Here is a 27809-nt window from a genome sequence, read left to right as displayed (position 1 = left end):
TTTTTTTTGTTGCCGTTGCGTATTTCGAAGACTGACCACCGACCAATACAGCAAATGTTGCATCAAGGTACGCGGCCATATTACGGCATGATGTATAGGCTATTAGCATTAGGCAGGGGAGGGGCAGTGGGCGGCTGCATGCTACACGAACCAGTGAGCTTCAGTCGCGGCAGCAGTTAAAGCATTGCAGTAGAACAGCGGCATTAGATACCAGGCAGGCAGTAGGGTGCAAGGGATGGAGGGGGAGGGGGGGGTTGGATTCGTCATGAGTGAGGCTAGCGAAACAGATGTTTGCTGAGCATGATCGACAGACACACACACGCACACGCACACGCACATGAAAAAAAACACACACACATTGACACACAAAGCCGGTTCGAGATCGAACCGAGGAATGACGTTTTATAGAGAGGTGAAGGGATGCGAGGTCGAAAGGTGTTGCGGAAAATGCAGGAGACAGGAGGTGGGGACACCACGGAGGGAAGATTGAGCTATGGATATGGGAGGAAGGGAGGGGGAGGGGGGGGGGGGCTGAACGGTATGGAACAGTTGTGTCTTAGGGTCACTAGAGAGTGACGCAGGCGAACGAAAGCTTACCATGTTGCACTTGGGGGTGGGGGGAAGGCTTTCTTGTTTTCTTTGTATCTACGCGTACAACCGGGGTCTTTGAATGGTTATTGCGCTGGCTGGCTGGCTGGCTGGCTGGCTGGCTGGATGGTTGGTTGGCTGGTTGGCTCTGTTTTTGCTTGCTTGCACCCCCGTTCGTTCTCTCTTGCTTGCACACATACACACACACTCACACACACACACACGCAGTCGTGACGGAATACACTCTCTCTTTCGCTTTGTCTTTCTGTTTTACTTGCTGCTCGGTTTAGCCGCTCGTCTATGGCGATAGTTTTTGGGGGGTTTTAGGTTTTAGGTTACTGTTGTTGTTGCTGTTGTTGTTGCAGTTGTTGCAGTTGTACTTTTTTTTTTACTTTTTTTGCGCTCTTTATGCACTACGACACAAACGCACGCCTCGCATACAGATACACATACACACATACACATACACGCACAGCGACAACTATTAAAGCTTAGGGCTTCTTATGCTGCAGGGCCACGATAGCAACTTACCCGTTAAGAACGACCAAAAAGGAGGCTGAAGGAAAACCCCACTCTTAGCACCCTCTCCCGTGTGTGTGTGTGTGCCTTGTTTTAGGGAAGCCGAGCGGAACAAAACAAGGCGCACACACGGGAGAAGGGGTGCAAACAGTGGGGCCTAGGTTGAAATAAAATTGCATTTGGGGCCGAGCCACGGTTAAGAGTGAAAGAAACATTCCTTCAACTCCAAGTCAACTTCGGGTTTTGAGAATGAAAGAATGTAGCATTCATCTTACTAGTGTTCGGACACGAGGGCAATGTTATTTCAACCCCTTTTTTGTTAGCAGTTCTTAACGGAAAACGGAGACTTCGTGGCCCTGCACCTTTAGCTGCACTTTATGGGAGTTTCAGCTGTCCGCGTAAATGTGTAAAAAGAGGAAAGGAGAGAGAAAGAAGAGGATAAGGGGGGGAAGGAGAGGGTGGGGGAAAATAGGTGAATAAAAGAAGATAAAAAACACACACAATATTCACACACACACACACCACGTACAAATGCATACAAAACAAACACGAAAAACTGTACAGAGTCGAATTTGGCTGCAAAAATTGGGGTTTAGGTTACGGGGTAGGGGTGGCCCCCGGGAGGGGGTGCGGTTTGGGGGTCGGTGGTATCATAGAGCCTACGAGTAGGGGGGGGGGGGGGTTTCGATCGGAGCGCGCCAAAAAACCGTTCTCGCGCACTGGCGCCGCACCGATCGAAGAGGCTGTAGCAGGGGAGCAGGAGAAGGAGGAGGGCTTACGGTGCGGTGGGGGTGTCTGGGAAAATGTCGATTTTCACAGGGTGGGGGTTGCAGCGATAGTGGGAGCAATTATAAGCCACCACTAAAACCAAATAGAAAAAAAAAACAACCAAAAGAAACTCGCGCCCCGGGGGGGAGAGGGAGCGTTGGGGCTGGGGTTGCTGTCCGTTTGCTGCCGGATTGGGCTTGCAGTCGCTGCAAGATCGCTCCCCGGGCGGGCCTGGGGACCGTTGTGGCCGGCCTGTGGCCCACCAAGCGCGGGTCCACTCCACAACGGGCTGTGTGGTGGCGGAGGCGGTGTTGCTTTCACTGATCCGGCCGGGCGATATGTTGTTTGGAGCGCGCCAAGCGAAGAGAGGGGGATGCGCAAAGGGGAGTTGGTTGGTTGGTTGGTTTGAATGCCGTCATAAATTTGCAGTGGTGGGTGCAGGGTATCGAGGTAGATGATTGGTTTGGAGGGGGGGGGGGGGGGTGGCGAGGGTTTTCGGTCGAGGAAGGGGTTATAATTGTGGTACGGGGCGGTGGCAACGGGGCCGCGGACGCGCGCGCGTGGAATAAGGAAAATGGAGCAATACAATAAAAAAGAGAGAGATACCATGGGGGGGAGGATGAAGGCGGGGAGTAGAGGGGTTGAATGGAACCGCGCGCGCGTTGCGGTACGGACGCCACTGTGGCCCGTTGACAGTTCGTGACCAGAACGCGGCGCAGCCAGCGGGATTCGGGAGCTGTCAGATGGTTGGTGGCTGGTGCGCCACTGCAACCCCTAGAGTGCAGTGCCTATTGGCATAAGGAAGACGGCGAAGAAGCCTCACAGCCTGGCCTATCGCACAACAAGGGCGCGACAACACGCACAGCAATGAGTCAGCCCTGGACGGGCGCAGATAGAGTGAGCTGTTAAGCCAGACCGCGTGATAGCCTACACCCCGTAAAAGGAAAGGGGGAGGGGGTGCATGGGCGGGGGTAGGCATCGAAAAATGGGCTCAGGACAGCGAGGACCTGACAAAGAGGACAGCGTAGGGAACGGGTAACGGGAAAGAGGGAAGAAAAAGGAGGAAGCAGGATGCAGAATGCACTCAGGAAGCCGCACGGCTGTGAGCAGTGCTAAGGGGGTTATTAGGGCCGGATCGTGGAGCACCCTTCTTTCGCCACACGGAAACCACGGCCCTACGCATCGGGAGCGACTTCATCTCCGTTGCTGCTGGTTGACCCCGTGCATAATTTGTACGCTTTTTTTTTTCTAGACACCACTCTCACACAGAAACACACACATACAGACACACACACACACACACAGATACACTAGCACTGAGTTAAAGAGGCCTCTCTGGTGTCTGGAGTCCTGGAGGCTCCTATCGCTACGACAGCACACACATACGCACGGTAACTTTGCGACAGCGAAATTGGGTTTTTGGCAGCAAAAAACGGCGACGAAGCGCGACGAACGGCGACACCAAGTCACACTAGGGCGGATTTTATTCGGGTGAGGTAACACAGCCCGCTCTGGCAGCTAGCGCATAACTGAGTGATGCTGCTGCTGCTGTTGCTACTGCTGATGAGCATGAATTACGTGTACAACCTCGGGTCGGTCGGTGGCTACGCGGGCACTCTCTGTATAAGGGTGCGGCGCAGCTAAAAGGGGCGAAACAGCGTGTTCATGCACCACCACCACCAACACCACTACAGCCCAGGTACCCAGCACTGACAGGTCGCTTGTCAAACGCGAGTTCCAGGAATCGAGCCGTACGGCGCAGCTGTCGCATTAATTGCGCCTACAATGCCCCCTGACTCAATATGTTTAAATAGGCTTGGGCCTTTAGCACACACTCTTTGATTGCTGCGTCTGTATCTGTTCATCTGTATATGTTCGGTTTGGTTTGACAAAGATTAGCATCCGGCTCCATACAACTCCATGCAAGCCACAGAGCCAAGGTACTTTAAAAAGACAGGTAGCTTTATCCAGAACAAATCCTCGATCGTATTTTAGAAAAAACTTCAGAGTTTGACATTCACGGGATGATGGGATGTTTACTTCGGGAACGCTCTTTTCGGAGCTGTTTTCGCTTTTCTGTGGTATTACGACAGTTCAAATTCACGAAAAGTGGCACGAAAGTTGAAGTTTATGCAAATATTCTCAAAATTCTTCCTAGTGTTTCAATATGGTATCGGTCCGTAGGTCTTGCCACCCGGCCTAGAACAAGAGCTAGCTAGCGTTCCTGGACCGTGCTCACTCGCTGTAAAACATAACTCGGTTGCTCGATTGATCTTAAGTAGAGAGATGAATCATTTAAACATCCGAAAAAGAGTGAAATCAGGTACTTTCCTTGATAAAACCACCAAACTTGCCCATATCTTCTTCTTCTTCTTCTTGAAACTCACGTGGTTTTGTTGATAAAAGCGCCCTGCTATGAATGTCAAACAAATTCAAAATGGTGACCTGTCAAAGCGGTTAAGAAGCTACCTGTCTTTTTAAAGTACCTTGCACAGAGCGACGAATCCAGCTTCGGCCCACCGGTGAACACTGAGTGCCACGCAGCGAACTGTCAGTGGCCCCGTACGTATGCCGTACGCAGCCAGAGTTTGTGAGTGTGCGTGTTTGGCGATGACAGCGGCGATGACGCATTGATTGTGATTGTTTGTCGTGTCCCGTGACCGTGAGCGGATGCTGGAACATCAGCACATATCAGCGGAGCAGAGCCACCAGCCACGGTACGTGGTTTATCGCGCCGGCCGCGACCACCAGCAAAACATTTTGTTTGATTGTTTTTCTGTTTTTTTTTTCTCTCTTCTTCTCCATCTGTCAACGTATATCGAATTACCTGCACGCTTGCGCACAACACGGCCGCGTTGGCGGTACCAGCAGCAGCGCGAGCCATTTGTTTGTTGTTGTTTTGATCCACCAGCTCTCTAGCGAGGAACCATCACGGACAGAGCGCAGCCCTGTGAACGTGAACGTGACGTGTGGACCGCGCACGACATCGCAGATCTATCTTTCCGGATCAATCCGGACTGTGCCAAGCCAAGCAAGCATACCTATTTCCCAGGTAGGTGAGTAGCATCCGATAATCGGAGGAATTTTCGAAAAAAAAACACACACAAACACACACGCACATACAGTTCCCGGTGGCGTAGTGGGCGCCAATCGGTAGCGAGCACCCCAGCACCTTGCCTGGGGTGTTGTAGCAGGAGGTGGCAAGGTTGTTTGGAGGCACAAAGGCCAGGTCAGCAGCGTTCGGCAGAAAAGGGTAACGTTGCCGCTTCCTAACCAAATAAGGAGCACTAATGAGATGGCTTCCTTCTTCCTACTTTTCATCTTCTTCTTCTTCTTCGTCAGCAGCTCAACGGCGATGCGATGAAGGGCGATGATGACCTCTTGCGTTGATGCGTTAATTCCGATTCCGGGCAATTGCAATAACCAGGCAGCGGCGGCGGCGGCGGCAGCGAGCGAGTCGCGAAGGCCATATGGAGGGTAGACCCATTCTCTCGAATTCTCGCGGGGCAATAAATACGCGCGGGTAGGCCGTCGTGACAGCCGTGACCTCCCCCCCGGTACCCGTTACGAGTGCTGGCTGTGTGTGTTTGGAGCTTGTGCCCCGTCTCACTGGAAAGGCCTTTTGCCCGGATGAAGGTAGCAACCGTCCGTTATTCCGCCTCTGGCTGGCTGGCTGGCTGGCTGGCAGACAAAGACGAAGACGTTCGTCTCGGCCATTTGGTGGAGGAGGAAGAGGAGGAAGAGCAGCGTACACAAAGCGCTCGCTCGCCCGGATCTCGCCTGTCGCCCCGTTTTTGCACCCCGAAGCAAAAGGGGTACACAAAGGCAGCGCCGAACCGTACACTGGATGGCCGCGTGTCTGGACTACCTCCAAATGGTTTTGCCAGCGAAACAGCGATACAAAGCGGGTGGTGTGACCTACCGGCAGTTGCTGCTACCTTCCGCGCGCCGCATTCCACATCTTGTTTGTGTGCGCCCCGTGTGTAGTGCAAAGGGGGCTTTGATTTACGATCGACGGATTCGCACGCAGGACCTGTGCGATCCTGTGAGCTGTTGGCAAGCGCTGCGTTTTGGAACCGAGCCCGTCGATGCAAATGGTAGCAAAACTCTCATATGCCCCGGGTATGCGGTGCGCTCCAGGGTCAATTGAGACTCAATTGACCGAGACCGAGATTAGCAGAGGCTGTTGCTGCTGCTGCTGCACTGTTGGCAATGTTTGCGTCTCGGACAACAAATAAGGCGACCGGGCACCGGGCGAGCGCTGCGCCATTTCGCGATAGACTAGACCAGGAGACCATGGAATATGGATGCACGTTTGAGCTGATAGGGCCAGGCTAGTGTAACCCCGGGGGGATGACTCGCCTCGCCAGATCTGTTTGCGCAGATCGTTGCAATTCATCAGCAGCACGAAGAAGCTTGTTCGGCCGCGACTCAAGCGTGGGCCCCTGAGAAAAACGAGCTCACAGCTCACCAGATGCCAAATATGTAGTAAACCCAAATGTTGCGCCGAGCAACTGTCCACAGGTGGACATGCTGACAGATGAAACGACAAAAAAAGAAACGCAAACACACATTTCATCCAAAACTTTGCGTACCAGAGGGTCGATTAATCCACTCAAGACGTTTTGGGCCGAAAAGTAACATGCTCAGGGGGAGACTATGAGAAAGGGACCTTGAACACACCTAGTACAATACACGCTCGGCTCGGCTGACGCCGTATGGCGTATTGCGTTCACAAAGAGTCTCCTTTGATGGATCCACACACCGCATGGATGGATCGATGACCTATCGAGACTCCCACCAGAGGTACACCAGGCCCTAAGAGTCGCGATGTCGATATCGTGTCGACGAAAGGTCAGAACACACACACACTCGAACTCTACTGCCGCGTTCTACAGCTTCTCGCCCCGTATGCTAGAGCACCCTCTTTTGGGGGGCGATCAAACCTGCGCGCGAAACAGAGCGCAAGCGCGAAGAAGTGGAACGGCGGCGCCGCGATTGTCACGATCGCCCTCACCACAAAGTGGCTCATTGTCGTGTCACACACATAGACACAAAATGCGGGCGCGGGCGCGGGTGGTGGTGCGCTGAATGTCACTGAATTCCACCTCAGTTCGGCCTCGGCCGGGCGTGTTCAATTGTGACGGCGTGAGATGTGGCGGCCGAAAACCCATTGCGCACCACCGAGAAGCCGCGGCTATTCCGCTCATCTCACCATCACCACCTCGAACATGCAAAAAAAAAAAAAAACAATGTGTAGAGGGATGGTGGACAGTGCGTTCTTGCGTTCGCGATCCCAACCATTGTGCAGCATAAATTGACCCACTGCGGGGCTGGTCTGAGCGGTGGCTTCCGAGTACACATTGTATGCTGTGGGAACGAACGAACGTGTGTGTGCGAGTGTGTGTGTGACTGCGGCTAGCAGCCATTGCTAGCTTGATTGATTGATTGATTAAAGGCACCATAGTGTGTCCATTGTGGCACTCTGTGTGTGTGTGTGTGTGTGTGTGGGATAATGGCGCTTCATTCGCAAGGGTTACTATTATTGACCACGATTCTTGATCAGACTCCCGACTGCAAGGCTACACCTCCCTACGCCGATTGATTGCTGCACACCAGCCGCACCTCTCCGCACGATGTTGCGTGTGTGAATCAGTGTAAGTCTGTGTGTATGTGTCTGTGTTTGTGTGTGGTCTCCGTTGGTGGGGGTATCAACTTACCTAATAGGCCCCCGTAGCGACCGGGAAGTAATGTGTAAAAATGTGGTAAATTTAAGAAAACGATCAATGGAAAAAAGAACAGAGAGAGAGAGAGAGAGAGAGAGAGAGAAAGAGAGAAGAGAGAAAAAGAATGAGCATTGAAATAGGCGACATCGCGGTTCGAGGAGGAGCAGCAGCAGCAACAGCAGCTGGAAAGTTAATGTGCAGAAGCGCAAAGCAAGTGAGGGGCAGAAGGAGGCCTTCGGGATGGGATGAGAAGCATCAAAAGGATAAATTATCTGTCAGCAGCGACACACATACACACACACACACACACACACTGATAGGGCAAAGGCTGAAGGACTTCATCGGACGAGGATGATGATGATGATGATGAGCGGCAATCGATAAAGCAGCAGCCAACCGTGCCGAAGCCGCCGTTCTCCTGCGCGAACCCCCCTGTTTCTCGCTTGTCCTTTCCAACCTTTTGCTTCTACCATCATTCCCACCCCCCCTTATCCAATACCCTTTTCCTCCCCCGCCCCATGCCTTAAGACCGGCCAGAGCATATCAATAGCAGCAGCAGCAGCAGTAGCAGCGACTCCGAACACGCCGAGCCGAGCTCGATGACGAGCTCCACATCTGCGTAAAACCATAATACAGATGGATATTTATATCACTCGCAACCATGAGCATAGCCAGAGGGGCAAAGAACGGAACGGAACGGAACGGAACGGTGGCCGGGAGGGAGTGAGGGAGGGCACAACCTTTGCTTTACCTTTGCTATCGCCACCCCTCGGCTTGTGGTGGTGCGATTTTTCTTTTGGCCTGGCCTTTGGAACGCTTGTCCATCGTCGCCGCCGAAGACGACAACGACAACAACGACGACGGCGACGACGACGAGTGTTTGTCGTGTGGCCACCAGCTCAACCCGCGGACATGGCCTCGGTCAAACGGGACAACCCCCGCGCGAAAACATCCCTCCTCCCTTCCTTTGGGGGAGCAGAAAAAAATATCAACAACAACACAAACACACACACACACCGCATGCTCCCGGTGTCCTTCGTTGTCCCCACGCTGTGCGCGAGCGATGGTACGGTAGCCCAGGGTCCCCGAGGGGCGCGCGGACCCTCGCGGCTTGTCTGGAGCGCCGCCAGCGATTAAACCAACCAACCAATCGCCTGATGCCCTACATCCGCAAGGTTCGACCCTGTCCCTGGTGGATCCTGATATCCACGTGCTCATGTATGTGTGTGTGTGTGTATGTCGGATCGGAAACAGTTGGCGGCGCAGTTGGCGTGTTTTGCGAAAGTGAAGTGCGAGAAAATCCAAGAAAAAGGATTCAGCACATCAGATATACAAAAAAAAGGATCAATGGCAGCGAGATGGCGTGTCACGGGGGCGATGACGGCGAGAGGAGGGGGTTTTTCTGCAACATACGTTAATCCACCCCACACACCCATACACTGAGACACACACACGCGTCGCGGGGCGGGGGTGGCGCACATCGGTCGAAATCATTCATCACTCTTTGTGACCGGCTGGCTTGGTTCGTCTTTCTCGGTGGCGCTGTGTTGTGTGCTGTGTACGAATGTGTGTGTGTGCATTTTTTTCAGAAGGAGGTCGGGAAGAAGAGATACCGCTTTGTGTGTATCTACTAGCCTAGTGTAGCAGTGAGTGTTGGCTACATGATTGCTGCTGCTGCTGCTAGTCGTCAGGTTGGTGTGGTCAACATTTAAAAATAGTTCCAAAGTTCCGCCCGTTGTTCGCGCGACCGTGTGTGTGTGTGTGTGTGTGACGTGTGGGTTTACTTTGCCGTTTTTGTTTTCGAATTCCCCTCCCCCTTCTCCGCACCGCACACACTGCACGGCAAAGGCCCGGGTGTACCCTGTTGTTGACTTTTACTTTTGCGTCAGCGTCAGCAGCAGCAGTAGAGCAACGAAATCGCAGCACAAACTCGCATTTGAAAGCATTTGGGAAGGTGAAAGGGAGAGAGAGAGAGAGCAAGAGAGAAAGAGAGAAAGAGAGAGCGTGAGAAGGAACGCTGTTGAAGAGCAAGTTCGCGCATCAAATCCCTTCCACAATAGGGCAATATCCCTAATCCAAGGGACCCAGGGATCGAACATCGAAGCGGGAAAAAGGCAGATGGCGGGAGGGGGTGCAAAAGCCGAGCCGAGGCGATTAAGCGTTTGTGTGTGTGTGTGTGTACTTACTTCCTCGATCTTGAAGGTGGTTACGGACTTTCTGGTGACATGGTGCGTCTCCTCGTACTCCTCGTACGTCTCCGCCATAACTCCGTTGGTTCCCTCTCTCTCGCGCTCTCTCGCTCTTCCTCTTCCTCTCACTCACTTTGGAGCCGATGATTCCGTGGACGATCGGGCCGCGGGATACGCCGCGCTGAACAGAACTCGCCGAAGCCTGAACTCACTTTGAACTATTCTATTTTTGACGGACAGGGTGCGCGAGGGTTTCCGCGCCGGTCGGTTCCTCCCCTCCGGACTTGTCTGCTTGTACTGCCCGTGTTTGCTTGCCTGCTTGCCTGCCTGCCTGTCTGCCCGTCCGTCCGTCCTGCCCACTACCACCTTCCTCGCGCCTCGCGTGCTGCCGTCGCTTCCTTCCTGTGCGTGGCGTGTGGTGGTGGTGGCGGTGGCGCTCTGTACTGCACGGTTTCGGTTCGGCCTCAAGTTGCCTCTGCAGAGAGATTTATATTTATACATAAATGTGCCACGCAGACCACGGGACAGATTGTGCCAACGTCAGTGTGCGTGTGTGTATGAGAGAGAAAGAAAGAGAGAGAGAGAGAAAGAGAGAAAAGGGAGAGTGGTGGAGAGGGATGGAGCGCGCGCCAAAAGAGAATGAGAGAAAGGGAGAAATGGTTGACGCTGAGCGCGATCCTCGTCGCCAACAAAAACAAGGCGCAAGAACAGGGAAACAGACGAAGAACGGAAGAGAGGGGGAGGGGGAGGAGAACTGAAGAAACATGGAAATCGTCCCCTCCCTCCCTTCCACCCTCCCTTCACTATCGCTTCCTCCGGCTTCGGCTAGTACAGCCTCCCCCTCCTCTAATTCGAGGGTTCCCATTTCCGGTTACAAAACGGACGATCGCGATCCCCTCCTTCCCCTGGGACCCCGTCCTCAAGTGACCCCCCCTTCTCTCTCTCTCTCACACAGACACACCCTGGGCACCTCGCAGGCATTAATTTATCTATTCTTTTTCTCGCTATTCTCCGCCTGTATTTCTCTTCCGAAATTTTCCGGCTTTCGCGCGGTTTTTTTTTTGGTTCCTTTTCGAAGATCGTCGATCTCGTCGATGCTTGCGGGGGTGGGGAAGGGGCGCTAGAGGCAGAGAGGAAAAACGTGGATAGAAATGGTGGCTCCTTCCATTTTGGATTCACTGTTGCGTGTGTTTGACGGTGGTGGTGGTGGTACTACTACTAGTAGTAGTAGTAGTAGTAGCAGTAGTAGTAGCAGCAGTAGTTGGTAGCTGGGGCTGGCTTGGTGGCTTTGATAGATGAGCGGATGGATTACATAAATTTCGTCAATGCGTCCCTCCATGGCACCACCACTCTCTCTCTCGCACACTGTCTTTTGCTCTTGCTCTGCCGTCTCTTTCTCTGTCTCGCTCGCTCGATCGCTCGAGTAGATCACGATTTTCCGTAGTCTAATGTCAGGACAACAGAGCCTTAACCAACCAAAGATGACGTCGAGCCACCGACACATCACAATGAGCACTTCACCACGTGAACTCTAACACACACACACACACACACACACACACACACACACACACACAGAGCGCAGGGGTGTGCCTCACTGATAATACACTGGCACTGGTACACGCAAGGGAAAAGAGATAAAGGAAGAGAGAGAGAGCGCAGAAGAGAAAGAGAGAAGCATAGAAGGCGCAACGGAGTTCAAGTGGTTGAACCGGCGCCAGCCAGCCAACCACACCACTACACACGCCCTGCCTACAGCCGCCGCCTTCCAACCTGGAGCCAGGGTAATGGAGGCGCATGGTGGCTCACCCCCGTTGGCAAAACCGATTCGTTAATCATCGTCCTACCGCAAGGATTCGAACGCGAACGAGCGAGCGAACGAGCGAGCGAGAAAGGAAGCTTCGTGGCCCCGACAAAACCAGGCCCGAAATAGACACACACACACTACGGAGCGTGAATTCGCGAGATGCTGCCAGCTGTTCAATGGCCAGCTCGAAGCCAGTCAGCCAACTAGAGAGCTAGAACCAGGCACAAGGCACTACAACACTATATATGTACTTGGAGCGGCAAATGCTGCGTTTTGGAAAATAGCAAAACCACTTGACTGGTACCCTTCTCCTCCTGCGCCCCTCTTCCCTTTCGCTCTCTCTCTCTCTCTCTCTCTCTCTCTCTCTCTCTCTCTCTCTCTCTCTCTCTCTCTCTCTCTCTCTCTCTTTCAGTGTGTATTTGTCCTTTTTCGCGATCGCGCACGATAATCTCGCGCCCCCCTTGCTTGCTTTGCTGCCACCTCACACCCCTTTCATCCCTTTTCGCGCTCTCTTTCTCTTTCTTTCTCTCTCTCTCTCTCGCTTCGCGCGTGCGTGCCATGCTAACGGGTACGACGTATTGCTTCCTGTTCCTGTTGTTGCAAAGGCTGGCTAGAGCCACGGATTGCGAATCGCCGGAACCGGTTTAAAGGGGTGAGGGTGGGGGATGGTCAAAGTGTTGGGACAAGGTCTACCCACAGTAAGAAGATACAGAAGTAAAAGAAGAAGAAGAGATGGAGGAGGAGTGGAAAACGAATGACTCGTAGAACTCGACCGGCCTTTATCCTTAAGGCCTGCGAAGGGTGCAAATTTGCACCCCAAAAGGATGTACTCCTTCAAACACACACACGCAGACACACAAACAAAGAGAATAACACGGAGATGCGAGTTACAAACACGGAAGGTACACACACACACACACACACACACGGGAACTGAGGAACAACACCCCGAGAAGGGTCCCGAATTGCCGAGCGAGGGCAGAGAGCGAGCGAGCGAGGGTTTGGTTTGGTTGCTGCGGTTGTGACAGCAACGGCGAGTACAGCGCAACTGACAGTGTTGGCTGCAGATGCACCCAGCCCGCCACCAAAACGGCGACCGCGACCGAGACGACGACGACGACGACGGGGTCAATCACCATCTCCCTTCCTTTCCAACCCCCCCCCCCCCCCCCCCCCCCAAATCTCATCCCCATCCCCACATCATCTCCTATCAATACACACACCACTACGTCGTCGATCTTCTACTTTCGAATCAGATCTAGAAACCCTCCCCCCACTCCCTAGCATCCATTTCCACCCCCCCTCCCCCTCTCCCTTTTTCCCCCCAAAAAACACCCTTCTCACCCCTCGGATCGTAACACGCTTCGGTGTGGCGGGATTGACGGTGCGCGGGTTCGGCGCGCGCGCGACACTCGGCACTCGGCTACCAACTGGCCTGCGGCTGGCTGGCTGGCATGCTGGCTGGCTGGCTGGCCATCCGCAATCCGCGCGCGCAGCGCTGCCGCGGGGATTTTTCGTCGTTTCCCGTCTTCATCTCCGGCTCCGGTGCCGGTTTCGAATTTCCCTCACGCACACACGCGCACACATGAAAAGTGTGCTCCACCGCTGTGCGCTCACGCAGACACACACACACACAGACACGACACAGTCGTCGCTAATCCTATTTTGAAGTCCTATATACGTGAGCAGCGAGTCCAACCGTTGAGTTTGAGTGTGTAGGTGTGTGCGTGTGTGTTTGCGTGTGGGGGAGAGTGAAAAGGAGAGCGAAAGAGAAAGAGAAAGAGTGAGAAAGAGAGTGAGGGTTGTTAGAACGGTGCCTGTGAGCCGAGCCGGGTGTTGATGAGCTGAGAAGCGAGAGGCAGATGATTACCGCTACGCGATTCGATCACTTCTCGTTCAACCCCCGATGGCAAGTGTAACTGTGTGGGTGTGTGTGTGTGTTCACCCGACGTGACGTAGCAGATCAAATCACGGCGCGAACAAGAGGTTGCTGCTGCTGCTACTGCTGCTGTCTGACGTGGGAAAACGAAATAGACAGCAAGCGATTAACAATAACAGCCCGAAGCCAACCAGCCAACCTACCACCCTCCCGTCCCTTGCACCCTTGCACCTGCGCGGCGGGTTGGGGCAAAAAAAGCGGAAAGATTCGTCCGGAAAATCCCGGCACCCCAGCCAGCCAGCGCTCTAATTTGCCAAAACCACTCCGGAGATCACTACCAACACTACCAACACACCGCTAGTCTGGAACTCGGAACCATCCACCACCCTTCCCCACCCTTCTCCGTCCGTGTTGACTTGTGCTGTTTTTCTGCAACAACAAACACCCACAACCGGCCTGCCCGCCTGTCACGCCAAGGCAATTGCATTGCTTGTATGCCCGGTACGGCCCGGCCCGGTTCCACCATCGCCTGCCCTCCCCTACCTCCCCGGCGCACCCCCTAAAACGGTTGCCTTTTGTTTTGCATGTTTGCGCTCAAGGCATTCCCATGTTTATTGTCATTTTCTTTCGTTCGCTCGCTCGCTTGGTCGATCGGTGGCTGAGTTAGAAAGATTATTTCTGGATCCGCGCCTGGTGAACCCGTGACACACGCGGGTACACGGGTTGCCGTCGCCGCTGCCACCGTCCGGCTAATCCGGTCTCCGTCTCTGGTGCTCTGGTGTTGCGCAAGCATTGGCCCAGCACCGGTCAGCGGACAGCGGACAGCTGACACTCGGACACACGCTGCCGGTTTGTGTGTGTGTGTGAGCCACACAGATGGATTGCAGCACTAGCAGCATCTGTGCATCCGTCTTCGTCGTCGTCTCCGCCGTCGCCGCCACTGCCTTCCCAATAGCGCACGCGTTATTTGTGTTTGCGCGCGCGTGTGTGTGTGTGTATTTTGAAACGTGCTATAATTGAAAATGTGATCGGTCCACGGTCCATTGTGCGTGCGTGCGTGCGTGCGTACGATTAATCTCGCAATCTCGCAGTGGTGCTGGGCATGCCCGCCTGATGCCGGCTGCACATGCTCCGTGTGCCTGTGTGTGTATGTGTATGTGTGTGTGTGCATGCGTAGGTCCCTGCAACATACACCACGAACGAGAGGGCCCCAAAGGGAAGACGGGGGTACGCTCTTGCACGCTTTGAAGGGTGCAAATGCTCGCAAGCTGCTGCTCGATACGTCATACGCACGGCAATCTCGCAAAATTACCGCAAACACACACACATACGCGGCGCGGCTGGCCTGTCAGCTCGTTAGTCGGTGGTCTTCTGAAAAGAAAATCTAAAATCCCCCCTCCCTACCTGGGCTGGACTGACTCCAAGGGGACAACCACCACCTCCCCTTTTTCCCCTTCCGTAGTCGTATGTGTGATGACATCGCAGCGATTGCTGCTACTACTTTGGTTCTTGTTTTTATTTTTTATTTTGCAAAATACACTCATGAAGGCGTCTATGGAAGGATAGAGTGGCACTGCATGTGTGTGTGTCTGCAGCGAGGAGAACCAGTAAACGAAACGAGCTGCTAACGGCTGTGACTGCTGCTGCTGCTGCTGTTGATGATACTGGAACTAAAGACGCGGAAATGGGGTTGGGACAGACGCAGAAGGTCTTCAATTAGTCTCGCAGAGGGAAGAGGGTAAGCTCCGGCGCCAGGACCGGGCAGTCGGAGCGACTTCTTCGCCAATTATATCCATCATCGCTCTGCGCGCCCTCGTCACCACCTTCCTTCCCTCACACCACCTTGATCTCCTCCCTCCCTTTAAGTTGCCTTTTTGGTGGTAAACGTCACACAAACCGCATGGAGCAATTTACTGGTGATTTTATTCGCGGTTTTCAATGTCAATCGAGATAAAAAAAACAGCGCAAGCAAGGGTGCATGGTTCGAAAGGTCCCCGAAAGGGGGGTGGGCTTGGTCGGGGACCTTCCGAAGGCCACCAACGGTCAGAGCTCAGCGCTGCGCTGCAAACAAGGAAGCGGTTGCGACGCGCGCAATGCGGAAATTTAAAACGGAATTGCGCGCTGCGTTTGCTAGACGCACACAGAGAACGAGAGAAAGATAAAGAGAGCACAGAGAGAGAGAGTAAAGAGAGAAAGAGATGAAGAGAGGAAGAAAGGCGGAAGTAAGAGTGCGAGCGTTTTGGTGGAAAAACTATTTTCGACTCGACTGATGCCGCCGGATCGGACAAGGGGAGAGGGGGGGGGGGGAGGGGGCTCCACGTTACTACCACCACCCACCCACCAGCCGTCATCACCCCCTATGTGGTCTTTGTTGCGCCGCTGCAAGAATGTTGCAAATTGCGCCCCTCAGGTTGTTGGACTTTGTTGCAGCGTGGCGCGATGCGGTGTGTGTGTGTGTGTGTGTGCTCGCCGGTACACGCATATCCTAAACACGGTGCACTGGCGCTGGCTGAGGAGCGGATTGTGCGCGCGCGTTAAAATCACGATCCGCTACCGCTTTGAACTCGGGCTGGATTCTTTGGTGGCGTTTTCGCAGCAACCTGTGCCAGGGGGAAGGAGAAGGAGAAGGAGGAAGGTCCAGGAAGGCGCTCTCTGGAGTATCATTCGGGGGCGTCGCCTTGCCGGTGAATGGAAAGGTCACGGCTCTCTCTTTCTCTCTCTCTCTCTCTCTCTCTCTCTCTCTCTCTCTCTCTCTCTCTCTCTCTGTGTGTTTCAGTGCCGGCATCATATTTCATTATTACGCCACGCCAACGGTAGTTTCAAAGAAGGTGCCGGCGCGCGATGTGTGTGTGTGTGTGTGTGTATCAGGGGCATCCGATGCGTTAAGGTTGGCCCTTAAGGGTGCGTCGGGGGTGCCAAATCGCGCCCCAACTTTGGGGACGTTTGCGAAACATCACAATTCCATTTTCCCCGATGCTGCTGCTACCTCCGTGTCTCAACGGGGATGTATGCGATTAGGGCTGATCGAAGAGAGGAGGGGGGAGGGGTTGAGTTTGGAGGGTTTGCGTCATTCCAACTGCCACTCCAACTGCGATGCGAGCGCATGGGTGAGGAAGTGATGCTGCATGATGATGGCAAAGCTCCATTTCGTTCGCGTTTGCCCTTTAAACACTAGTAGACACACACACAGACACACAGACACCCAACACACTCTCACACGGAGCGCACAACGAGCAGAAGCGCGAACACAACACAAACGACAAGAACAACATTGACTCAAGGAACACTCTGGCACAAGTCACTTCCAGCACGAAGTGTGCCTAGCTGAAAGGGAGGGGGTGGGGGTGCTGGGGGTTGGCATGACGTCGGTTGCGTGGGCCTTCAGTTCCTTTCGGCTTTTGATTTCGGTTGTTGCTTGGTGTTTGTGCCTTTGGCCACATTCTGCCACATTTTCTGCCCTTTGTGTTCGCGCGTCCGTCCGTCCGCCGCCCCCGTTTTCCGCCAGGTCCAGGATTCTTAACGGTTTGCCATCCCCCGGCCCCTGCCCCGGGCTTCCCGGCATTGGAATAGTCCAAATTGTTCGCAGGATAGAGAGCCGCGGAAGACGGAGGCTGCTGCATTGTTAGCTGGGAACTGGGTGGCATTCTTCACCCTCTAGAAACACACACACACAGGCACACAAAGGAGGATGATACACCGCAGTTCGCAGAAGCCAGCCAGCCACTTCACATGCAAGTGTAGTAGACCCCAGAACTCCCCCCCGGGGGGGAAAGGGATGTGGTGAGGAGGATGCGGAGGGTGCGGAGGGGGGGGGGGGGGTTGACACAGTGGCCACCGGGGGCTATCTGCCGACAGCATCGCAAGTCCTTGCGAGTGTGTGTGTGTGTGTGTGTGTGTAGTTCAACCAAGCACCCCCTCCCCCTCTCTCCGCACCTCAGCTCCCATGACCGGACATATCATAGCCAACCCACGGTTCACGCAGACCGGACCGTGGTGCTGGAATGGTGGCATCGTGTGAATCACGGTATGTGTGTGTGTGTTCGTTCGCGAAAAGGAAGCGAATGGGTTCGTAGGGGTTGCTGTTGATGGTGATGATGATGTTGGTGGTGATGATGAGGATCCAAAGGGGTGGCACAGGTAGGAAGCCAGGCAGGCAGGCAGGCAGGCAGGCAGATCCCATTATTATCCTTTCCCTGGAAGGCTCGAATGCTCGGTGAGCTTACGGTGGTGGGTGGGAAACGGGGAAAAGGGGACGTTAGGAAAATCGGGCGCCATTTTTCATTTCAGCAACAATGTGCTAACCAACCAACAGCCGATGCCGATGCTCTCTGCTCTGCTCCGCTCCAGGAGTCTGTTCTCTCTCTTTCTCTCTCTCTGCCGTGGTTTTCGTGCAGAGAAAAGGGCAAGGGATGGTGTGGCGGGTGTGGTGTGGTGAGGGAGTTAATAACAACTGCTACAACTCTACTCCACTCAGGGCAGGTAGGCGAACGAATGGACGCCGCCACCTTTCGGCATGGCCGCGCACGTTTGGAGCAGGTGACCCCGCGGAGGCGCGCGCTTCATTCTCTGGCTCTCAAGGCGAAGGGGGTTGAGGGGTGGGGGATGAGATTAGCTTGGTAGTGACAGGAACAGGCTAGAGGCACGGGCACAAGGGGTGACTATTTTTAATTCCCCTTTCGGTGCCAGAGAAGGGGTTAGTGGGTAGGCGGCTCGAAAAGCGACATCATCTCTCGGCTCGGACCATAAATGTGGGCTGACGGATCCTTGCTGGATGGATGCTGGACCCTCTCGCACATGTGTGTTGTTCGTCTGCTACTGCTGCTGCTGCTGCTGCCTGTTTGTCTGTCTGGGTGTGTGTGTGTGTGTGGTGTATGTGGCTTAGAGGAACGGAGGTGGCGCTGTGGTTTGTATGATATTTTGAGAAAAAAAAAACACGAATGAAAAACGTTATCCTTTCGGCCGGGCGGCCGGGCAGCCGGGAGCAATCGATTAGTGTGCGAAGGGTTCGCTGGCGGCTGCCGATGGCTCACCATCGATCGCAGCGCACACCTGCCCCGTCTTCGCGCCTTCCATCCACCCACCCTTACTACTAGCTGAAGTATCCCTTTTTGGTCTGGCGTGCTCCTTTTATCTCTGTTCGCATACCCCCGTACTCCATCCTGTTTTCCCCCCGTAGGCCCTTCGTAGGGGTTATTGAATGTGTCCAAAATAAATAGCGAAAGAGCGTGTATGTGTGTGTGTGTGATAGAGAGGGAGAGAGAGATTCTCCTAAGAACTCAAATCTCGAATCGAATACCAATTATCCTTTGGATTCTTAATTTTTACAGCTTCATAGAGAGAGAGAGAGAGAGAGAGAGAGAGAGAGAGAGAGAGAGAGAGAGAGAGAGAGAGAGAGAAGGAGATGGAGAGATAGAGAGCAAGTGAGAAACCAACAGAAACTCGACGGAGAGAGAGAGAGAGATACACCTCATGAGCCTGCCTGAGGTGTTTGGTTTGGTGGTTTTCGTTGAAGTACCTCACCTCTTGGTGGCTAGGAACTTGGCCGTGTGTGTGTGTCTATATTGGGGGGAAGTGGTGCAGGTGTGGTGCTCCGTTTTCGGATCAGTTTCCTTGCACAAACAGGAAAACCGCTCCGTTCCATCGGCGTTTAACAACCGCTTAACCCGCTCGAGAGCCCGAGAGCCCGAGTGGTGCCGGAGCCGCAGCCGGAGCCACCGTGCGCACCGAAACGAGTAGTACTTCACCGTCATCGTCGTCGTCTTCGTCGTCGTCGTCGTCGTCGTCGTCGTGTCCACCGGTCTGCTGCTGCTGGTAGCGCTCGGGCTCCGGCACCAATCGGTTCAGTTGTTGTTGAGCTGCTGACGGTGACGCTGGCCATCTCTTGCCTAACCCAGGTAGGAAAACGAACGCAGCAGCAGCAGGTTGGTGTGTGCTGTTCGCTATCTGCAGTGTGTTCGCACCTACCTCAAAGGAGCATCCAGGGCGTGTGTGTGTGTGTGTGTGCAGCACGGTCCACTGGCTTAATCCTCGCGTCCCTGGGGCCCCCCAAAACAACGGAGTTGACCAACAAGGCGCAAAACCAATACGCACACACACACACACACACACACACACACATCGCCTGGAGAGTGCGTAGGTGTGTCGGTGCGTCTGTTTGATTGGAGAAAAGAAATCCCGGATCGCTGCGCTAGCGATTGTTGCGATGCGAGCTGCTGGTGTTGGTGTTTTCGGTGTCGTCGGTGTCGTCGGTGTCTGTCTGTCTGTCTGTCCCGCCGCTGCCTGACTGACTAGTGCCTGGACTACTAGAGCCCGAATATCAAAGCGCGAATGTGCGTTTGCGTAACAGTGTGCCGCTCAAACCGCAACAAAACATCGAACAGTGAAAGTGCGTTGGCCTTCACTTGCACTTGGTTTGTGCTTTGCTCGGTCGCAATCTCTGAAGCCGCCGTCCCACACCGTTCCGACCTGTAGACAGCTCATTGGGTGTTTGTGTTGTTATTGTTGTTATTGTTGTTATTGAAATAGAGCGTTTTCTGAAGCTCGTTACTCGGAACCCCCAGTACCTGCTGCACCGGAAACCGATCGCTGCGTTGATACTTATCTCTTCTTTGTTCTCTCTTTCTCTCTTTCCTTCTCCCTTCACCAGCTACCGAATCGAAACGTAGCCGCTAAACGTTGCCAACGCGAGCAGTGTTTGACAGCAGCAGCAGCAGCAGCAGCAGCAGCAAAAGCATACAATCCACCAATCAAAGCGAACCACAAGCAAACCGGGAAACCGCACCGGAACCTGTCCGTCGACCGACGACTCTACTAGTTTCCCTGGAAGGCATTCTCTTCTCGGCAATTTGTTCTTAACATGAGTAGCGGCGTGGAAGACATACTGACCTACAAGCGGGACTCGAAGGAGGACCTGTACGCGATGCTGAACTGCAGCGAAACCTCCACGGTAGGTAGCGTACCTGGCGCGTGTGTGTGTGTTAGACAGCCGCCAAATCGGTGCACCGGAATATGGTAACCTTGAGGTGGGACGTGCCGCCACGCGTGCAGCCGCGCGCGCCAACGCATGGAGCTCGCGCACGGTTGAAGGTCGATTGACGAGCGCGCATCACGCCGTGTCCATTACCTTGACCCGTCCCTGTCCCTGGCCCTGTCTGGGACCGCAGTCGCGCATGCAGGTTAGAGTAGAGGTCGTGAGACGCGAGCCCCACCGGGAGTGATGCACACAGCAAGCAGGGCCAGGTCCCCACGGTTCTGGAGTTTGGTGCCATTAAATACCATTAGCTAAAGTGCAGGACAACTGCACTACCAGTGCACCCACCCCGCTTTGCACCCAGACGGGTGGCTCTCGCTTTCCTCTCGAGGCTCTCGAGTATCGAAGCGATCGATCGAGTAGCATTAATCGTATTAAAAGTAACATGCTACATGCCAGAAGCCTACGGCCTAGGGCCTTCCGAACCATCCATGTTTCCGGGTCCGGGATCTGCCCCTTTCGGAACCTGTCTCGGCTTGGATAGGATGCCGAGAATGGTGCCCTGTGACCTGTGAACGGCCTGTGGGAATGTCTCCTATCTCACAGGCCATTAAATGACCTGGATGTAGTGGTAAGCTGGAAGTATAAGACACTTTACCTGACACCAGAGCGGTGAGGCGTGTTGCGGTCGGTCGAGTGTCTCGGTCAGGGCAATGGCTAATGGCGCGACATGTCACTCATGCCATGCCTTTTTCGTGCACCCCTCTGCGAAATGCACCAAGGCCATCGCTTTCTCACTGCATCGTGACCGTGAGGATAAATCCGTTAGGAACACACACACACGGGCGCGCGCGCACACAGAGGTGGTAACAGATTATGGATGACATTTCGGTGATGGCGATGCGAAGACAGCAGAGAACACAGCAAGTGACCTAGATTGAGCTGCACCTGGCTGCATTTTTATCCTCCTTGTGGTGTAGCGGGAGGGGCAGCGGGCGAGAGAGCAAACGTAAAACTCTCCGGACCCGCGCGGGACCCAGGAATGGCCGCTTGGCAGGCACCGCGCACCACCTGTTGGTTGATCGATTGGTGTGCGGTGGGGATAGGGTGTGAAAGAGAGGGTAAGGGTGAGGGTGAGATGCACCACAACCAATCATACCATCACGGGCACGCGAGGAGGGAAGATGGTGAGGCTGTCAGCAATTTCATTTCGGAATCCCGAGCCCGAGAGCCACTCCCGGAGCAGGGAAGGAGGGGGCGTGTTGCAGAGTAATAATACAACCCCACCCCCCAACCCCAACTAACCGCGCACCCCCCCTTCCTCTAACCCCTTTTTTCACCACTCTCCTGTGCTGTGTGGGGGTTTTCCCCCCGCACCCTCATCCCTTATCAGTGACGGGGTGAGCGGGTGGGTGAATTAATGGGGCAGTTGTTCATCCCGTTTATTGCTGCTCCTGCAAACACTCCCTCGCGTAGTCCTCGGTGGTCCTGGTCTGGCCTTACTCCCCCTCCACCCTCCCCTGCATCCCCTCCTGGGCCCTGTCAGTAAACATGTGCCACATGCGAGGATGATGATGATGATGATGAAGATGGTGCAGCGGGTGCAACACGCTGTTGCTCGCGGTCTGTACATAAGACACCACACCCTCACACGCAGCACATGGAAGTAGGTCGAGCGCAAGTAAACAACCGCCATCAGCCATTGCCATTGGTATATGGGCCCCAGGATCAGCGAGTGCTATGCGGTATATAACCACCCCCCCATCCCCACTCACCCCCTCAACCCTAACCTAAAATGCAATCCAGTCAACCACGTAGATCATGATGACCGTTGGTATAATGCACGAACAAATACACACACACATACAGAAACACCATTCCAATTTATTCTATTTTCCTTCTCTTCTCTCTTTTTCTCTCACTCTCCCGGTTCTCCTGACCTGGTTAACCACCAGGTCGACCAGATTCAGGCGGAATTCAAAATCCTGGCGCTCCAGTACCACCCGGACAAGAACGATGGCGACAAGGAATCGGAAGCCAAGTTCCAGCAGCTGAAGGTGAGTGCAGCAGGCCCCAGCAGGTGATTGTGATGATGATGGTACTGGTGGTGGTGATGATGGGGCAAACTGGTGACAATAATGCTGATGCCCGGTTGATGGTGATGGAAAACGATGCAGAGTTTCCCATTTTTTCCCATTTTTTACCCGCGTTCGTTTTTTTTTATTTTGCGCAACAATTTCCGGCGCAACAGCAAGTTTCCATTTCGCGCTGCGCTGCGTTTGTGCCCGTGTGTGTGTGTGTGTGTGTGTACGACACCCACAACTATACCACTAGGCGACGAACACACACACACACAAACGCACGCGCGCGCTCGAACCATCCTTCTCCATCTCATATCAGCCGCAAGTTGCTCAAGTTGCATATTTTAAAAATTTCCATTTCCGCTCACCCACTCCCTTCCGTTTCCTGCTGCTATCTGCCCCACTACCGCTCCCCATCCCCTTCCACGCCACACTCTACTGATGTTGCTGTGGCATGCCAGGAAGCGAAGGAAATCCTGTGCGATCCGGAGAAGCGAGCCAGTTACGACAAGTGGCGCAACAGCGGCATCCAGATCAGCTACAAGAACTGGCTCGGCATGAAGGAGCACGTACAGCAGAGCATGCACTGGGCAATCCCGAAAACCAAGGACCGGATGCTACCGGACGGTGCCGGTGCGGGCGCGCCCGGAAGCGCCGCAGCCGCCGCCGGCGGTTCGGCCGGTCCGGCGTCCGGGCTCAGCGCCGCCCAACCAAACCCGGCCCATCGGCGCGCCTCGGAGGGTGGTGCCGCGCTGTACTACGGTGGCCGGAAGGGCGAATGGGGCTCGGAGAACTCCAGCGAGGTCGTCAACAAGTTCCGCAACTATGAGATCTAAGCTGCTATCTCCTCCCCTCAACTTTTTATAAGATTCCTTTTATGGTATTTTTTTTTATTGCTACCACCGCGGGTGCTGAAGGTGGACTCTTCGGGTGACTATTTTCACCTTCACCCTGTTTTTTTTTGTGAAGTTTGTTTGTTTGTTTGTTTGCCTATTTGTTTCTTATATAGATTTGTTATCGAATTTTGCTCAAAGCGTTCGTCGGCCGCGTCGACCATTCTTTTATACGACCGTTATATAGTTTGTACTATTTACACTCTCCAATCTCGCGCAATTTGAGCTACTCCATCTTAACCCCGGAACAGCAGATCTAGGATGCTTTATTTGAGGTGTTTGTCAGCGTCATCAACAAGCGTCTTTGCTCGCTTTCCTGACGCCAAAACCGGACAAAACTGGAGGGCAATGGGACAGGTGTTGGCACTAATTGCACACACACTCACACACACATACTTGAACACACAATCACACACGGATGAAAAGCGTTGCTGGAAAGCAACCGAACGAAATTGAGTAAGGATTAAAGATGAAGAAGAGAGACAGAAAAAAAGAAGAAGAAGAAGAAGAAGAGGAGGAGGAAGAAGAAGAAGAAGAAAAAGAAAAAGAAGAAAACAAAACAAATCATAATCTTACTAAACACCCGCACCTCAAACTCTTCCGTTGCGTTAGCGTGGTGTGTCTTGCGTCCCCGCGTGCCCGTACCAGCCCACCGTTGCGTACTTGTATCCTAACCTCAAAGCAAACAAGCAAAATCCCTCTCCCCCCCTCCCCATCCCCCCCCCACCCTGATCGGTGTATTGTAATTTCAATGTTGTGCAAGTTGTGTGCCGCGTGTGTTTATGTGTTTATGTCGGATCTAGTTGTTCCCCGAAGCCACACGCGATTTATTACCCGAAAACCGTTTACCGTTAACGTAAAACGTAACGTATGTGCATTGCACTCGACATTGCGCACTTTAATCAATCAACCTTTTTGCACGGCGTGGCAGAAAGAGAGGAGAGCCTCTTTCAGAAACAGAAACAAAACGTAATATGGTGTAAAATGCATGAAGAAAAACACGAGGGAAAAACAGCAAATGGATGCAAAATGCGATGACGCGAGAACGACGAACCCCTAGAAACAACAGAAGAACAGTAGCAACAACAACATCCGCGCACACGCTGCAATCCATCGAGACAATGATGTAAGACGACAGAATATATACGACAAGAGTAATGATTTCCATACGCGGGCGCACAAACACCGCGCGTCGCGGGCCTCTACCTTGGCCACTATTAACACAAACACATGCGCGCGCGGTGATTTGGGAACTGTTTGAGGGGGGAAGGGGGAGGGGTGGTGCGAGATACAGGAAAAGTGAAAGGGATCTAAGTGCACGACCGACCGGGTGTGTAGGTCTCTCGGACGCTCTCTATTTTGTAGCGCAAATGCTGTACGAGTTATGCCGGGCATACGGCGGAAGCTGCTAGCATGAAGAAGAAACAGAAGAAGATGAAGAAGATATTTTTGTTAACAATTATATATATACATATACATAGATACATATACATTAAATGATATGATTCTCTGATTACTAGTATGTACACATACACACACACACACAAAGACACCGCGTAGGACATATAAATCCTGAAAACTGTTAGAAGGGCCGGTTGAAAGGCCCAAACCTCTGCGGCTCTGCATAGAATTGTAACCATTTTTGAAACTCACAAACTGTTTGTAGCGGATAATTTGCGGATAATGCGCAAATTCTCCATTCCACTCCTCTCGAGATGCGCGTTCGATACTGATCCACACCCCTGATCCCTGTAGCATACGAGCGCACATACATTCACACGCACGCACAAACACACACACACACACACAAAGACAAAAAGATCCTCTTGAATCCTAGCTTAAGCACAATTGATCGGCTGTCGACGGGGTCGAGAGAAGTGGGAGAGCGGGGATGGGGGGCAAGCGCGAAGAAACGCGTAGGTTGAAACCCATACCTTCGGTCTTGGTTGTTATCCGAATGCCCTTTAAGCTCTAGCGGAGAGACGCGATTGAAGAGACGACGTATAGTATAGAATAGAAGGTGGAGCACGTTTAGTGGCACATCCATCTTTCTCTCTCTCTCTCTTTCGCTCTCTCGCTGCTTACTGAGAATCAGAAGGATAGAAAGGAATTAATCTTCGAGCTGGCGCAGGCAGGGAGGCAACTGTAGGCATCTTTATCCAACACTTTATTTTCTGCGATGTTATAAAGGAGTGGTAAAAAGTGGAGTTGGGTGGCGAGAGGATAAGGAAAGTTTTGAGAGAAGCTTGCCATCACCGAACCCCGCTTTATCGAAGCTCGAAGAACAATCAACAAGCTCTCGAGACTGATTCCATTTCCTTCCTTCACACAACGCGCACCCCTCGACCTCCCCAAAATTCGCTCCAAAGAGCCCAGCTTTGGACATCCTGACATTCTGACATGCGGGTTTGAAAGGGAAAATGGGAAGGGAGAAGCTGTGGTTGCTTGGGTGCTGTGTTATTTGCGGAGTGCCACCAGCTAGCGCCCGGATTCCCGGTCCTGGGCAAACCACAATTTCAATTGAGCGCACTCAATCCAGAATCAGCAAACAGACAAGTGGCTGACCCGGCGCGATAGAGAGAGAAAGAGAGAGAGAGAGAGAGAGAGAGAGAGAAAGAGAGAGAGAGAGAGAGAGAGAGAAAGAGAGAGAGAAAGAGAGAAAGAGAGAGAGAAAGAAAGTAAAAAGGTGGGTGTTTGTTGTGTTGGAAGAAAAAGAGGGAACATTTTGTCAGATACCCTGGTAGATTCTAAGTAGTGCACATCGCCTTGGCCTTGTTGAAAACTTCCCCAAACCCCCCCATCCCGCGCCCAGAGCAGAGCACGCTCTCTAGAGCAACATATTGAAATCATATATGAAATCTATTGAATCTCTATTTACACCTTCCCCTAGCTGGTTCCAGGATTGCCTTTTTCCCTTCCCCTACCACCATTTCAAAAGTGGTGTGATTTTTGGAAGGATCGATACATCATGGTGCCAAATTGGAATGAGAATAGCAAGCAAAAGATTTAGAGTAACATTAGGTCCAAAGCAGTTCGGCAAACAAAAAAAAAACAATGCGAGAGCTATGCGCTAAAACTGGCTAAAGCCCTGACCCTCATCGTGCCCACGGTCCCCCTCCTCTTTTAAGGTTTATGCGGACTGCAGACATTCCCAAAATGTGATTTTACGTTGTTGTCTCCCCCCGGCCCTCTGTTCAAGGCTGTTCTGTACCGAGCTGTAGCTGAGGCTGAGGAAGAAACGGAAATGTAGTTGAGAGAGTTAGAAGGAAAGGGAAGGGAGGGGGGAGGAGGAGGAGGGAGAGCGTCTTGGCGTGGGTCGGTGGTGAAGCAACCAATCATTCTTAGATCCGTATACATTCTTATATACACACAATTATACATATACAGATATATATTATATATTATACGTATATATATATTCATAAAAGCAAGCATAAAGTACGCACCGAAGCCGATGTTGTATGTTGTTCATGTCCCACGATTGGACTAAAAAGAGAAGAGTAGAAACCGACCGAACACAAGAATGCGAAGAATGCGCGACAGTGCGCTAGCATAAATTATATACCAGATAAATGGTTCGTTGATTGTGAATTGATTTAGTGTCGCGACGACATTCCATATCTTACGAGAAGATGACGATGACGATGATGATAATGATGATGATGATGATGATGACGATGATATACAAAATAGCTAATTACAGAATGTTGTTGGGTGTAAGGGGTACGTGACAGCTGGTGAGTCCATTATCGATTGAAATGAGCTGGTATCAATGCGAAAGCAACCGGAATCAAAACACAGAGAAAGAGAGAGAGAGAGAGGACAGGAGAGAGAGAGAGAGAGAGAGAGAGAAAACAGAAAACAAGCAAAAAAGCATAATTATATGAATCATTCTAACAGAATCAATGTAATGGGAACGTGTGAAAACCCCTTTCTGCCAACACAATTAGCTTACCGATCACTACCACCTCACCTACCACAAATCGTGTCTGCGTAGGCGTGTGTGTGTGTATGTGAGTGCGTGTGTGCGTTGTATCGCCGTATCAGAACAATGTCGCCAGCTCTCAGCTACTGGTGGCAGCTATAGTGTGTCGTGAACGGAAGCGAAATCTCAATATAATAACGAAGGCGGTAGAGAAGCATTGTTAAATGTAACTGGCGGCCGACCGACCGACCGACCGTGACCCTTCTCCAATACCAGCTACACCTCCGATACCACCACCGCGTCTAGCGAACGTCTACACATCCCTCTTTTACACTGAATAAAACAAACCATTTTGTGCAACTCTGTAGCTCGGATGTTTGAGAAGTCAGTCAGTTCAGACGACACGTTTGTTCCTTTTTCATGGTGGGGGCCATCGTCCGGGCCCAATGGTAAATGAAACAGTA

At 52.9% G+C, this 27809-nt stretch overlaps 2 protein-coding genes across 24 annotated transcripts in view; one reads left to right on the top strand and one right to left on the bottom strand.

Annotated features, from left to right (window-relative positions):
• LOC125952475 (tropomodulin) overlaps positions 1-13071 on the bottom strand; it is a 25373-nt gene extending 12302 nt beyond the window's left edge. For 4 of the 20 annotated variants that reach the window (XM_049682001.1, XM_049681947.1, XM_049681982.1 and 1 more), the window contains exons 1-2: positions 12514-12658; positions 9788-10265 (exon numbers count right to left, since the gene is read on the bottom strand). In XM_049682001.1, the coding sequence (XP_049537958.1) occupies positions 9788-9865 (78 nt within the window). In that variant the 5' untranslated portion in view covers positions 9866-10265; positions 12514-12658. Of the gene's footprint in view, positions 1-597; positions 1095-3261; positions 3646-9787; positions 10266-12492; positions 12660-12941 lie in introns of those variants that run through there. The other 16 variants (XM_049682076.1, XM_049682095.1, XM_049682104.1 and 13 more) reach the window with 13 other exon arrangements.
• Positions 4183-27702, top strand: LOC125952761 (J domain-containing protein). Of its 4 annotated transcripts, none has more exons than XM_049682468.1 (5): positions 4183-4592; positions 4747-4927; positions 20123-20422; positions 22402-22503; positions 22989-27702. In XM_049682468.1, the coding sequence occupies exons 3-5, from the start codon at positions 20333-20335 to the stop codon at positions 23361-23363; spliced, it is 567 nt and encodes a 188-aa protein (XP_049538425.1). In that variant the 5' UTR covers positions 4183-4592; positions 4747-4927; positions 20123-20332; the 3' UTR covers positions 23364-27702. The 4 variants fall into 4 exon arrangements, with proteins under 4 accessions (XP_049538425.1, XP_049538415.1, XP_049538434.1 ...); XM_049682458.1 differs by having other exon boundaries at positions 4747-4931; XM_049682477.1 differs by lacking the exons at positions 4183-4592; positions 4747-4927 and adding an exon at positions 19240-19370.
• The last annotated feature ends 107 nt before the right edge of the window (positions 27703-27809 follow it).

The sequence above is a fragment of the Anopheles darlingi genome, chromosome X, assembly GCF_943734745.1.
Source record: "Anopheles darlingi chromosome X, idAnoDarlMG_H_01, whole genome shotgun sequence".
NCBI classification, from domain to species: domain Eukaryota; kingdom Metazoa; phylum Arthropoda; class Insecta; order Diptera; family Culicidae; genus Anopheles; species Anopheles darlingi.
This window is presented reverse-complemented; position numbering and strand designations above follow the sequence as displayed.

What these genes read in the sequence shown, in the direction of transcription:
- LOC125952761 (XM_049682468.1), top strand. Translation starts at nt 20,333, where the DNA reads ATGAGTAGCGGCGTGGAAGACATACTGACCTACAAGCGGGACTCGAAG. An exon ending in ACTGCAGCGAAACCTCCACG is followed by an intron (nt 20,423 to 22,401) that starts GTAGGTAGCGTA and finishes GTTAACCACCAG; the next exon opens with GTCGACCAGATTCAGGCGGA. An exon ending in CCAAGTTCCAGCAGCTGAAG is followed by an intron (nt 22,504 to 22,988) that starts GTGAGTGCAGCA and finishes GTGGCATGCCAG; the next exon opens with GAAGCGAAGGAAATCCTGTG.